General features: G+C 44.4%; 1 protein-coding gene across 1 annotated transcript; it reads left to right on the plus strand.

Moving 5' to 3' along the window:
• Positions 1 to 277: 277 nt before the first annotated feature.
• On the plus strand, positions 278 to 11,811 carry LFNG (LFNG O-fucosylpeptide 3-beta-N-acetylglucosaminyltransferase). Its single transcript, XM_083152957.1, has 8 exons — positions 278 to 840; positions 7,071 to 7,119; positions 8,033 to 8,132; positions 8,243 to 8,396; positions 8,820 to 8,905; positions 9,099 to 9,264; positions 9,411 to 9,496; positions 9,609 to 11,811. Exons 1-8 carry the CDS (start codon positions 424 to 426, stop codon positions 9,673 to 9,675), a joined length of 1,125 nt encoding a protein of 374 aa, XP_083009083.1. The 5' UTR covers positions 278 to 423; the 3' UTR covers positions 9,676 to 11,811.
• Positions 11,812 to 13,936: the final 2,125 nt, after the last annotated feature.

Genomic DNA, 13,936 nt, shown 5'->3' on the forward strand with positions numbered 1-13,936 from the left:
AGCAGCATCAGTTTGTGCCCCCCTCACCTGCCCCCGCCCCCCAGTTCTCAGGACACAGCTCCTGGCGGCAGCGCACAGAGATAGAACGAGACATTATATTATGCAGAGGAACTTACTAATTGTGGGCGTGTCCCAGGCCAACCACGCCCGGTACAGCCCCGCCGCATAGTTGTAACCAGCAATGGGCGGGGATATTGTAGCCTCTGTGGGCGTGTCTGTAGAATAGTAGATTTAAATCCCCGCCGGTACAGCGTGCGGCCAGTACAGTAGTGTTACAGCTGAGGGAGTGCAGAGCACAGCACAGAATAAGCAGAGCAGTGTGTGGTGCATGCAGCGCAGCGGGATCGCACAGTGACAGTAGGAAAAGCTGCCATTACTTTGCAAATACCGATCACAGACGGGACTGACCACACAGGCTGCACCATGCTGAGGAACTGCGGAAGAAAGCTGCTGCTATCCCTGGTGGGGGCCACCCTCACCTGCTTGCTGGTGCTGATGGTGGACCAGCAGACCAGGACAGTGGTGGAGATGCCAGATGCGGAGCTCCCGAGCACGGACAGCTCCCGGGCAGCTGACCCATCTCCGGCCAAGGCTGGGGGGCCAGGCAAAGCGGCCGGAGACTCTCGCTCCTTCTCAGGTTATTTCAGCCAGCTGACCAGGGTGAGGAGAGACGCCGGGCCGGGGGCCACCCAATCTGCCGGGAGGACCGGTGAGAGTCAGCCTCCCGTGGAGGACATCACGGCTAAAGACGTCTTCATAGCGGTGAAGACCACCAAGAAGTTCCACAGGTCCAGGATGGACCTGCTCATGGACACCTGGATCTCCAGAAATAAAGAGCAGGTGAGATCTTACTCATATATTATTACACTGACTCTGGCTGTTGGGGGACTAAAAGTATCAGCGTGCCATGTCAGAGTGCATTCAGTCTCTGCTGGAGGCAGGATCAGACACAGCCTGCAGATAGATACATATATTATTATCTATGCATACATTTACTGTATTTGCCTGATTGCCCACATGCCTGGCACGGGGTACCCTATCATCTGCTGCTGGATCCTTATGTCTTTCCTCTACAGAGGAGGATCTGGGGAGGAGCATGAAATTCCAATTTTGTGCTGTCTGATATAACCTGTCAGTAGTATACTGGTGCATATGAGGGCATAAGGAAGGAGTATGGGGCAAGTGCTTCACCCCAAACCTTCTGTCCTAGCCTTCATCTGTATTCTTGCCCTGGCCAGACGCTGTTGGACCTGCTGGTGACCTATGTCCACATCCATAGGAGCTTCCTCGCATGTAGCCTGCATTGATTTACAGTCTGACAAGTGAAGCTTGATTTAGGTTTAAACATGAGACATTTGCAGTAGCATAGAGATAAAATGCATATTCCAGTGGAAATGCAGCGCTTCTTAGATCTGTACATACCCCCTGTCTAGCTAATTATCTATACACCACAGTGGTGACCCCCACAGGGAATAGGGTCTATTTATTTCTTCATACCTGGAGTTCTATTCTTTTATCCCTTTCCGCTAAGAGTTTCTTTCATTGTGGATTTTTCTTTTTCGAAAAAAAAAAAAAAAAAAATCCAAACCCTTGTTCTAGATCACATACCCATGTCTGTATTGAAGATCAGGGGACAGGATAAATTTCAGGAGTCCTATAGAATGACAGTCCTGAGAATGGGTCCCAGCACTTTCTTCTTTGGTTTCCCTTTGTCTTGTTTGGTTTTTCAGGCTGTTTGAGTTCCCAGGGACCAAGCTTGTTCTCTCACGCTGTCCCTCTGCGTCTACTAACAAAGCCCCTTTTCTCCGAGCCCAGAGAAAGGCTTTTGCCGCCTCTTACATATGAGGCTTTCATCATGGGAACTCTTAAGTCCGAGCTATCGCTGTGATGTCCAAATCGGGTTGCCTAGAGATTTGGACCAGCAAAGCCACCAAATGAGAGGAGGAGGAGGAGGAGGGTTAAGGGGGGAAACTAGCAGAACAAGGGGTGGATAGCTTTCTGGGGTACTTTGACAGGCTGACAGTTTTGGAGGGGGCTTAAAGGATGGCGGTCGGAGGGAATTGTGACCAATAGTACCTTTTAAGAACATTCTTGGAATCTGGGCCTTTTCTGTTGCCCTAGTGGAATTGCTCTGGGGGTCATTGAGAGCTTGTCTTGACAGCTACTCAATGCTTGCTTCCACTAAGGATGCCCCAGATAATCCTGTTCAGTACCCTCAATGCAATTTTAGTTCAGGTTAATTATTTGCTGCGTGTGGGGTCTACAAGATTCCCAGGACGATTTGCATGTTAAAACACCCAATATACTTCTCCTTTAAGAACAAGATTACTTTGGTCATAAAAGGACCTATGCAAATATCTTTAATTGTATGCCCTCAATGATCTTCTGTTTTGTCAACAGCTCTTAGTAAATGGCTGTTTTTATGCCAAGGACCTTAGGGCACGAGTGGAAATTCCAGTCTGCTCACTTGCAACATGCCCCTGGGTAGTAAACATCCAATGTTTAACCCAAAACAGAATCCTTCGCCCACTCACACACGCGCACACATCCCACCCCTAACCTTGGGGTTTTGTGAGCAACAGCTTCTGCCGGTAGTGGTGCCTTTTGGTGTACTTGCATTAACAATATCCTGCTAAATGATTTTCATTCATTCTGCAAATATGTTCTAACTTTTTTTTCAGTGCTGCATTGACAGCCAGTGTTAATGCATAGTAATCATCCATGTGTTATCAGATAGTGTTACTCCTATAGGGAAGTAGTAAGGAACTGTATTTAGTGCTGTAGGGGACAAGGTCGCTGCTTGGCACAATAGCCCGGGTTTCCTGTGTCTGTCTGTGGCTAGATACTGCTAGCTTGCTTTTTTTTGTCATCTGTGGTTTTGAATAGCTGTCTTGGTAAAACAATAGAGAATAGGTCAGAGGGGTCTAAGTAATACTGCAGACCACCCCATCGGGCAGTGCTAGGACATATTTCACACCAATGCAAAATTGGGGCATATTTGTCACTTTGTGGCCTTGTCCGTATGACTTGGTATAGCCATACTTTTGTCTTGCAGGGCTGGGTAACGGCATTGATGCCTGAGGCCTACATATGTCATATTGACATTTGGCGCTGAAAGGATGCTAAGTCCGCCAAACCTTTCTTCTGGAATCCCCTTTCAGAATAGTATTCTGTACGTTTTTAGCTTCCCCATTTAAGAACAATGGCTGGCCCTTAGGGGTATTAGCTTTTGGAACCTGTGTCACTGAGTAACTCCTGCTCCGTTGGCATCACGATAATGGAATGGGGTCCATGTGTGACACCGGTTGGTTTTCACATCATTCAGTGCCAGGCTGGCCTTGGAGATGGTGAGCTGTAATGTAAGGGTTAATAGCTGGCTGATCTAAGATATAGTTTGCATGCTTGCCCTGGAATTTATTGCTGTACAAGGCTTGGCGTAGAAGACTGACAGTAAATGTCTGACCTGCGTGGAATGCATAAATCCGACATCGAGGATCCCCTGGACAGTGCCTATGGCACTACTGAGACTTGTGCCTGTCTCTCTCCATCACACAAATACTTTACAGCGCACGCAAGGCACTGCGGGGGAGCCTCGCTGGGACCCGTGGCAGTGACATGCCACAGGTTGTCCTCAGGTGTAATGGTTCTAGGAGAGGCGTGCCTTTCACTGACATGCTCCTGACGTGCTGCTTTGTGTATATATCAACAGTGCTGAGGCTGTATTTATGGTATAAACAGAAGTGTGCTTATGGGCCAGTATAATCAGATCTAACTGGGAAGAACTGGTTGTGACCTTCCTGAGCAAGACCTTGGAGAAGGGGTATTTCATCTAGTGAGTCTTCTACTGCAGTCGTCCTCTGCTCAGTTCAAATACCAGATATCTATGTATGTTTAATCTCTTGTTGCCAAAATATTTTTAGGAGGGGGCAAGCTGTTTGTCCTGTTTCTTTGGAAGGCTGGTGAAGCAATGTTTTGGCCATAACAAAGCATTCATGTCTGTTTGACAAGTGACAGGACATATATTATTTATTGTGGGTGCAAAGTCTCCTTCCTCCTCCCCTACCACTCACAACCTCTATAGGGAGAGCAGGTAGCATCATGCTAAACCTGTCTGCTGACACTGCAGCGGGAAATTTAAATTTCAAATCACACCTGATTGCTCCAGATCTTGTGTAATCTGCAGCCTTCCAAGTACGGGCACAAAAAGTCACGTCTAGGTATTAGGTAGTAAAGTACACCCATAAAGTCTATTCTATTGCAGCTCTATGTGCCAAGTACATTTTAGAACTCACTTTTGTTCCTTTGCAGCCCTGTATTGTTAGTGATAGTAAAAGTTGCAGACCTCTGGGAGGGAGTCTTTCATTGTCCACACCTACTAGACTGGGGGGTCGCTATTGTTACAGGAGAACTTGGCATCCTGTCTTTATTTAAACTGCCGATTTTTAGAACAATAAGGCTTCCTCTGTCATAACCCCCTTTTTCTTAAGGGACGGACCTTTTTTGTGGTCTATACCGAATTCTAGAGACTTTTGCAGAACAGAAAAAAAAAACTTCAGATTGAAAGTAGTGTAGGAAAAAGCAGAAGCAGACTTGCTGAAAGATGGTTAACAATTGCGCGGTGGTGAGTCACTAACCTGTGACAGTCTTGATAGAACGGAAGGAGTTTCAAAAAGTTCCAGTAATCTGGTTTAGGAGTTTTTTTTTTTTTTAATTTACATTTTTTATTTATTTTTGGCAGCATTAAATATTTTCGACTTTTTCTGTGAGCATGTGTCATTCCTCCTGCTTGTCACTTTGCTCTGAGGTAATGACACTCACTGTCACCTACTTGTTAGCATGGCTGTAAAACTTCAGAGGGATCTATAAACCACACTTAACACTTGTGGACTCTGCTCTTTGACTTGGAAATGTAACCCTGTCTTTTCCAGAAAGTTGTGTGATTTTTGTGGGGGGTTTAGGTCTTTGGGGCTAGGTGTTCTTGGAAGTACCAGTGGTTTGCATGCATGTATTAATCAGCTGGAATCAGGGTAATGATGCTGAGAGTAGGTAATAGGATGCATTGACTTTGCAGAAATCCTAGCTAAATGATATATAGATATATATATAGATATATATATATATATATATATATATATATATATATATATATATATATATATATATATATATATATATATATATATATATATATATATATATATATATATATATATATATATATATATATATATAGTTGGAGAGCAGGTAAAGGTTAATTGTTTGTGTTTGATGGGGTTTCCTGGCTGGGCTGCTGAAGACATAGGCCTGGCAGGAAGGGGTGTGAGGCAGTAATCTTGAAGATCAGATAGCTCCCAGGAGGTAACACTTGGGGCTTTAAACAGGCTGTCCCTTCCTCTCAGGGAGCAAGGAGCAAGCAGGCAGGCTACAAGCTTCCGGAGTTTGCATCCAATAAAGAGGGTGCATGCTGTTTCTTTCCTTGACATCCATAAAGAGGAGACTCCTTTATAGACGGGAATCATCCTATTGTCTGAAAGAGAGGGGGGTCTGGATCAGACTGTTCTGGTAATAAATAGATGTATGTGACGGAGCGTTCTGGCCACTTCAGAGAAACTATGATCAGATCTGATAAATTGCACATATCTGCACAGCTAATACCCCACTGCACACAGTGTAGTCACTATACAAAGCACTTGCTGGGGACAGACTGCCGTGTTAACTTAACTGGTCAACAAAACTGTCCTTTGGAGCTTACAATCTACAGAGAAGAATACATTTGTCCTCCGAGTTCCTTGTTTCCAGCTATTGTGCTGTATCTTTGAAGCTGAACCGGCGTTATAAACAATTTCTGGCTTTCTTTTGTTAAATTTATCTATCCAAATAATCCGGCACCCTCCCTAACGTCACCCAGCCCCCCCTTTAGCAGGCTAGAGAGAATAGGTCTCCCCCCATCAATCTTTTCCTTTTCTTCCCCCTTCAGTTTTCCAAGCTTAACCAGGCCAGCTGTATGCTAATCAGGGCAGACGTGTCTGTGCTTAAACTTTCCCTCAATGGGCAAATTCGGGCAGCGACATTTAGCCTATTGTTGGGAAAACCGATTCCCCCCCCCCCTCCCCCCCTGTTCTTGTCTTCACAAGGAATTTCTTCTGCCAGCATAAATTATTGGTGACAAGGAGGCTACCACTTACTGCAGACATTTAGGGACAGCGCCCCCCCCCCCCCCCCCCCCCCTCATTCTTTGTCTGTGTTTCCTTTCCTTTTTTTCTGTAGATATTCTATTCCCTTTTTTTTCTAGTTCCACCTAGAGCCGGCGGCAGCTGGCGCGACATCCCATTCTTTGTTTTCTGCTAAACTGATTTGATAGAAATTACGTTTATTTCCCCCCTGTGTTGTGAATATCTCCTTCCCCACAACAAGGGGAACAAATAATGAAACCTAACCACAAAGACTGCTGCCATCTGCTTAGTGTAAGCTGTGTAAATAAGGGAGTGCAGCCAGGCAGGTGGAGAAGGTAATAGGCGGTGTGCTAAGGATAGTAGGTGTATGCAAAAAAGACTTTAGAATTTGGAAGCTAAAGTTGCCTGCAGGTGTAAGGGGAATGAATGAAACAAGTCTTGTGCCACAGGAACAGCTGCTAAACGATTGTTTGGCATCAGCTGTATAAAGCGTGAAGTAGGCAGCGATGAAATGATAGCTTTATTTTAGTACATGCTGTCGTCAAAGTGCCCTGTTGGGGGATTTAGTTTAGTATATGGTTTTCTTAACAAAGGATTCTAAACCGCACTGTTCTGTATGATGTGTTTGCTAATCTGTAGGCATCGGCCCAACATCTCCCCCGTCCTTTACCAGTCTCTAGAATAGGGCTGTATATATTTTGTAACTTACACAGCTGTCGTCCACAAAAGGCTGCCCACACAAAAGGACGTGGTTGGGGCGTTGCGCGAGGTAGCTGTGAATTACATGCCTTCTTGTCCCCTAGCCATCTGCCTTTTCTGTTGCCTGTTTGAATGAGAGTCCCATGATCTTTTCCCTAGCCGCAGAAATCTAATGTTCCCTGTATTTGTATCTTTCAGACTTATATCTTCACTGACGGAGAAGATGAGGAACTGCAGAAAAAAACAGGTGAGATTTTAAAGCGTGCATTAAATACACATACGATGTAGTATTGCCAGTCAGTAAAAAGTGTTAAATCAATATTTTCTGACATTGTGGTAGCATAAATGCACTATTAAACCCACAAATGTGAGATCCTTTTCCTAATATGAGGGTATGAGGTTGCCAAATGAAATACTTTTTTAAATTTATTTTTTAAGTCCTTAACTTTTACTTTTGGACTACCAGGTTGTAACCATTGTAGTCCCAAATGAAACTCCTTTTTAAACCCTTTTTTATTGTCCCCTTCTCTGTTCACATAAGGTTAGAACTGGTTGGTTAAGGGCTGACCCGCTTTGTTTGGGAATAATCCTTACAAGTGACTTTCTGCTTAATGTGCTGTGGACTTTTTACACCCTCTTTTATTTTTTTGGTAAAATGTTTAAACTGTTGGGGGAGTAATCTGGAGCGGAGAATAAACCAGTTTAGAGATACCAGCGGTGGGGTGGAGTTTTTCAGTAGTTCAGCATGTGTAGAAAAAATAAATAAAAAAATTCCCCCCATTGAGTCTAGGTCATGGCCTTTGTTCTTATGTAAATGATTCTCATTCAGACTCTTGATACAACTTCTATTGAGAGCACAGCCAGTAACAGGTGGCCAAATCTGGGAAAAGGCCATATTCAATGGGGGCAGCGTTCCTTGGAAAAAATGAGGAGGGGCGACTTGAAATTAACCCTTTTTGGAGGCTTTCTAACCCAAGCTGAGATCTTCCCACCCCTCCCTTGCACATCCACCCCCCAGTGTATTTCATTATTGTCCAGTGTAACCTTATACCCTCACCCCCAACAGCTGTATTAACCACGCTAGTAGTGATTGATAGCAATGACATGGCTTTCCCAGTGCACTTCTTTATTAACCTTTATTTTATTTGTAACCTTTGCAGAAAATGTTATCAGTACAAACTGCTCTGCTGCTCATAGCCGACAAGCCTTGTCCTGCAAAATGGCCGTCGAGTATGATACCTTCATAGAGTCCAACAAGAAGTAAGTGTCACGACCATGCATCTCCATTCAATTTAGCTTATCCGAAATATTGTTTGTGTTTGCATGTTCTTAGCTTTGTCCTAATGTCAGATGTTCCCTGTTGCTTGAAGGTGGTTCTGCCATGTGGATGATGATAACTACGTCAATATCCAGACTCTGATCAAACTTCTGTCGCGTTACTCCCACACGAACGATGTCTATATCGGGAAGCCCAGTTTAGACCGTCCGATCCAGGCGACTGAGAGAATCAGTGAAAACAAGATGGTAAGTTGGAGTGGTCTGCTTCAGCGCTTAGTGGGAGGGGTGAGTCTGCTTGTGTGCTTAGTGGGAGGGGTGAGTCTGCTTGTGCGCTTAGTGGGAAGGGGGGAGTCTGCTTGTGAACTAAGTGGGAAGGGGAAGTCTGCTTGTGCGCTTAGTGGGAGGGGGGTCTGCTTGTGCGCTTAGTGGGAGGGGGGTCTGCTTGTGCGCTTAGTGGGAGGGGGGGTCTGCTTGTGTGCTTAGTGGGAGGGGGGAGTTTGCTTGTGCGCTTAATAGTAGGGGGAGTCTGCTTGTGCGCTTAGTGGGAGGGGGGAGTCTGCTTGTGCGCTTAATAGTAGGAGGGAGTCTGCTTGTGCGCTTAGTGGGAGGCAGTCTGCGCTAAGATTTTGTGCTCTGCAAAAGACTAACAACCTAACCTTTTGTCCACAGCGCCCTGTCAACTTCTGGTTTGCCACTGGAGGAGCTGGTTTCTGCATCAGCCGTGGGCTAGCACTGAAAATGAGTCCGTGGGCAAGGTGAGTTTCTAAATCTGGTTTCTTGGGCTTAGTTTAATATTTGTACTGTTTCTAAGGGGGATGCTGCTCTGAACGCTTACCAGGGCTAGTGACTATGTATTTCACCGAATGGTAGAATATATCTTCCATGAAGCTTTTTGAATGATCTGAGCTTTGCCTTTTTCTTATGATCTTTCATTATTTTTTAAAATAGTGGCGGACACTTTATGAACACTGCCGAGAAGATCAGACTTCCCGACGACTGTACCATTGGTTACATCATCGAGTCTGTCCTGGGTGTGAAATTATTAAGAAGCAACCTTTTCCATTCCCACCTGGAGAACTTGCACCAAGTTCCTCAAAGTGAAATACACAATCAGGTAAGCCCAGCCCCCGAGGAGAGAAACACATCTCTAGGATGTAGAGCTTAAAACCATATTGTTCTTTAGAACGCTACAACCCATGTATGCGCGATGGGTGCGAGTATATAAAGAACCGCCAGATTTTTACCAGTGTTGTCTTCTAGGTGACATTGAGTTATGGAATGTTCGAAAACAAGAGGAACGCTATCCTGATGAAAGGCGCCTTCTCTGTTGAGGACGATCCTTCAAGGTAAGAAATTGCTATGAGTGTTCATTCTTCTCTATCCAAAAGCTTCATTGACTTTGGATCATGCAAGCCCATACAAAAGGTTCACAAACTAACATTCTCCTTTTGTCTCCAGGTTTCGCTCCGTCCACTGTCTGCTGTATCCAGACACTCCCTGGTGCCCGAAGAATATTGTCTATTAGAAGACCACAAATCTTCTGCAACCTCGTCCCAAGTTTCCCTGGTATCCAAAGGGCTTTGTGGGACCTGTACGTTTCCTTGCTGTGAACGTCTCCCGTTTCTGGTGCTGTGCATGGAAAGCACAGTGTTTCGTTCCATAGGCTGCTGTGCGGCCGGCTACTGTCTGCCTCGGCGGACAGTGACAGCTTATCTCTGCAGAGCTTAAGCAACCCCTCGTGTGGCTGAGGGGTTTGAAGACTCTACGGAACAGAGCCTGGACACTGACCTACTTCGTCCTTGCATGTCATGTGACTGTCAGTACCTATAGACTCTTATATAAATTGCTTTGCAGTGTCTGCAATTCTTATAGAATGTATGCTGCAGACCTGCTTGCTATCTCTTGCTTATTTTGAGCTACCTATAGTTTTTTTTTTTTTTTTTTAGTTTCTTTGTTTTTTTTACCTTGTACTGTATTTCTTTAAGCAGACCAAGTTTAATAGCACCTGTCCATACTCGTTCCTGCTGATGGGTTCTTTTGGACTGTTTTAAATGAAACCATGATATGGTTTTATGGATTCCCTAGTTACTGGAATTTTTTTGGGTACTTTTTTTTTTTTTTTTATTATGCCAGTTTGTAATAATTGTGACTGGTGCTGTGAACTAGACTGGTCAAAGTTCCCATATACAGTTTGGGAAAATTTTTAATTCTCTTCCACCCCTTATAATTCAGGCTCCGGATTTAGGTCCAAATGAAGATCCCCCCCCCCCTTTCCCCTTATCCCTCTATCCCAAAATAGATAGGTGTTTTGTTTGTTCTTTTTAGTACTTAAGTAATGGTCCTTTATCTGGTTATGTTAATCACTGTAGGTGGTTTTTGTTGAGGCACTAAACTAGAAATGTTGGACCTTGTGCTTTACCTGCTACCTACTGCTGTTTGCAGTGTAGTTGCTGCTGCAGGGGTCGATAATCGGTAGATCACATTTTTTTAAGGCACTTTTTTTATGTACTGTGTATAAATAGAAGAGCTGGACTCCTTTTTTTTTTTTTTTTTTTTTTTTTAAGCACCTTAAACTGCCACGCTGAAACAGGATGCAACATTTACGGACTAACTTGAGTCCCGCAGTGGAACGATATTTCTGAGTGATCAGTAGCAAGACTGTCCATTTGGCCCCAAAATTGTTCCTAGACCACCGTTGTTGGCCATAAGAAAGATGAATGCTGTAGTAAGACAGCAGACAGAGGGCCAAATCTGGACAGCCTTTCTCTGTAGGTTATGAACAACGAAATAGTAGAATGTTTGTGGCTTAGAAAGTGTAGGCAACTACTAGCTCCAGGAATTGACATGATGAAACCCCATCCAGGTTAAGTTAATAACCTAGTCATCTATGTTTTCAGTGCAAAAAAAAAAAACTCGACCAGAAAAGAGGTTTGATAACCAGACGGCAGACTGTCCATAGGTCCACCTCCCAATGAACTTCCATTTGGAAGGTGCCTCTCAAATTTGGATGCATATTACATCTAAGAAAAAAAAACCTATGCAAAATACAGTCAGTCGTCTTGATTACAATGGATTTTAGAGTTTATCCTGGAAACCTTAAGCAATTCATGAAGTACAGCCCCTTCCAAGTCCAACCTATGCTCATGAGTTTAGGATTGTATGGTCTTACTGCACAGCTGTACTTTCTTGAATTGCTGCCACTTATTAGTTTCCGATACTTGAGGGGGTAACTATATATAAAAAAAAAAAAAGAATCTTCCAGTTTGTTTGGAACCCTTTAGTGGTCGAGTTTTTTTATGGCAGCTTGAAGGATCTAAATAGAACGGCGTTATGTTATTGCCCATATTGGGCGTTGAGTGTTTATACTATAAAGATGCAGTATTTTTACTGTGAAACTCTCCTAAATCTACTTTTTTATATGCCTAATGAATATTTTTAAACTTTCCGTGGATCAGAAAGTGTACTGAAATGTTATATCTGTTAACGCGCTTGCATTATTAATTTAATTGCCCTAGTATCTGGGGTTTAATTGTTATAGGACTTCTTTTGAAATGTAATAAAAATTAACAATTGTTCTCAGGGGGAATTAGACCTGGTGTCAGGGTGATTCTAATGTATGCCATTCTCTGCTTTAAATAAAGCGGTTTCTTGCTAAAAAACACTCACGGTTTTCTGTCTTTACTTTTTGGAAACTTTAAATTATTCATATTCTTTATGGTGAAGGGCCCGAGTGCTGAAATGCATTCTGGTCTATATATGAGATAGTTTGCTGTGTGGCTCCACAAACTGAGCCTCATAATATATAATGCAACAACACCTGCAGTGCTCATGTTGACACAAACATTCATTTAAGCACTGCTTGCCCATTTGCCACTGACATGGGCCGCTCAGGGTGATTGGATGGAAGCGCCCAGAACAGCCAACCTTTGGCTCCAGCTTATGTAAAGTCCCATCATGATTTGCCAGCTGATTGGTGGGAGGGGTATGCTTGTAGTTTCACAACGGCTAGAGTGCAGCAAGTTGGCCTGGCATAAGCCTTATGAAAATGTAAAAAGCATTTAACTACAATACAATGGGGCACCTTATGCCCCTTTCAGAACGCACTAAAAAAAACGGCATTTTGCTGATTTTTTACCGTTTTAAAATGGTAATCTGTGCGGTCTGAAAGGTGCAGAACCTTTTTACCGTTTTAAAAAAGCTGTTTTTGCAAAACTGTTAAAATGGAGGGTCCTACCCGTTTCAGACCTGGTATTTTGGAACCAAAATCGGGTCTAAAACTGTATTTTGGACCCAGCCAATAGTGGTCCGCTCTGTGCATATCTAATGAGCGGACCACTATTGGCTTATCCCCCCAACTTGGGCAGCGCAGGAAGGGAATGATCATGCTGGGGGCAGGGGGTCCCTGCAGTGTATGTTAGATCAGTGGCGGGGTCCCTACAGCTGATGGGAAATAGTAGTACTAGTATCCCCAGCGCAATTATTCCCTGCACTGCGCTGCCCAGGTAGGATCCGGGCTGTGGGGTTCGGGCGCGTAGCCTTCTATCTTCCGGACCGGCTGGCTGCTGCTCTTCCCCCTCCCATGCGGGGGGGGGGGGGGGGGGGGAGCTGCCCAGAAGTATCGGTTTCACTGTTGCTTTCACACCGCAAACCTGCTTTAGACCAGGTATTTACATGTGGTGTGAAAGGGGTTACACTTGCTCAGACCAGTTTTAAAAAACGTTTTAAATACCTAGTCTAAGCAGGTTTTGCGGTGTGAAAGCAGCATAATTCACTTCATAGCTACTGAAGGTCATTGCGGTCTAGATCAGTGGTTCCCAACCCTGGTCCTCAAGTACCCCCAACAGTGCACATTTTCCAGGTCACCCGGCAGGTGCACTTATTATTCAGGCACATTTGAAAAGATCCACAGGTGGAGCTAATTATAGCACTTGCGATTCTGTGTGGAGACCTGCAAAACATGCACTGTTGGGGGTACTTGAGGACCAGGGTTGGGAACCACTTGTCTAGATAGATCACATATGGTGTGGCATTTGGATTTTATCAAACCCTAATTTTAGAGTTGGATTGGTTGGGATACAACTGCACTTGCATTGAGCACCCATAGTTGTTCTGCGATGCTGACTTTGTCATATATAAATTTACTTTTTTTTAGGTTTACTTCTGAGTGCTCACCACAGGAAACCGGTTGCAGAAGGTGCCGCCTGCTTCCTCTTCTGCTGCTTAGAAATTGCTCAATACTCAGAAATGAGCATCACTGGCAGCTATCTGCAAGCATCTGCCCACAAGTAAAATGCTTAGCAGTAGAAGCGCACCGGGCTTATCTCCTCTCCATCTGAGGGTGACTCACAAGAGTCTGAATCGCGTGATGAAGCTTTACGGGAAGAGCAGTTAGGTGATAGACCTGCTAGATAGAAGGCATGGCAATTGGCAAACTGCATTCTTACAATGCTCACTGTCCCACATCTCTACCAGTTTCTTCTGACTTGAGTTTATGTAGAAACATGACGTGTTGTAGCTTTCTATAGGAGTAAGATGAGGGTACTACATCTGCGGAGTGTAGGGGTTTTTCTGGTTGATTGGCTCGGATGCGAATTTGCATCACTGCGAGTCAAACAGATCCTGCCTTGCGAATGGTACGCCGGCCCACCATTTGCAAGGGCGATTTGCTCGCAGGGCCTGCGACTGGATGTTACACAGCCTTGTGGGATTCGCCCACATCATTCGATGGTCCATGGAATGATGGTGAAGGTGCACGCATATAAAAGTGACTCTGAAGTCACTTATGT

Source organism: Crinia signifera, chromosome 7 (genome assembly GCF_055691185.1).
Source record: "Crinia signifera chromosome 7, ASM5569118v1, whole genome shotgun sequence".
In the NCBI taxonomy this organism is placed as follows: domain Eukaryota; kingdom Metazoa; phylum Chordata; class Amphibia; order Anura; family Myobatrachidae; genus Crinia; species Crinia signifera.

Coding starts and splice junctions, on each gene's coding strand:
- LFNG (XM_083152957.1), top strand. CDS start 424: ATGCTGAGGAACTGCGGAAGAAAGCTGCTGCTATCCCTGGTGGGGGCC. Junction 841..7,070: donor TCTCCAGAAATAAAGAGCAG/GTGAGATCTTAC, acceptor TGTATCTTTCAG/ACTTATATCTTCACTGACGG. Junction 8,397..8,819: donor GAATCAGTGAAAACAAGATG/GTAAGTTGGAGT, acceptor TTTTGTCCACAG/CGCCCTGTCAACTTCTGGTT.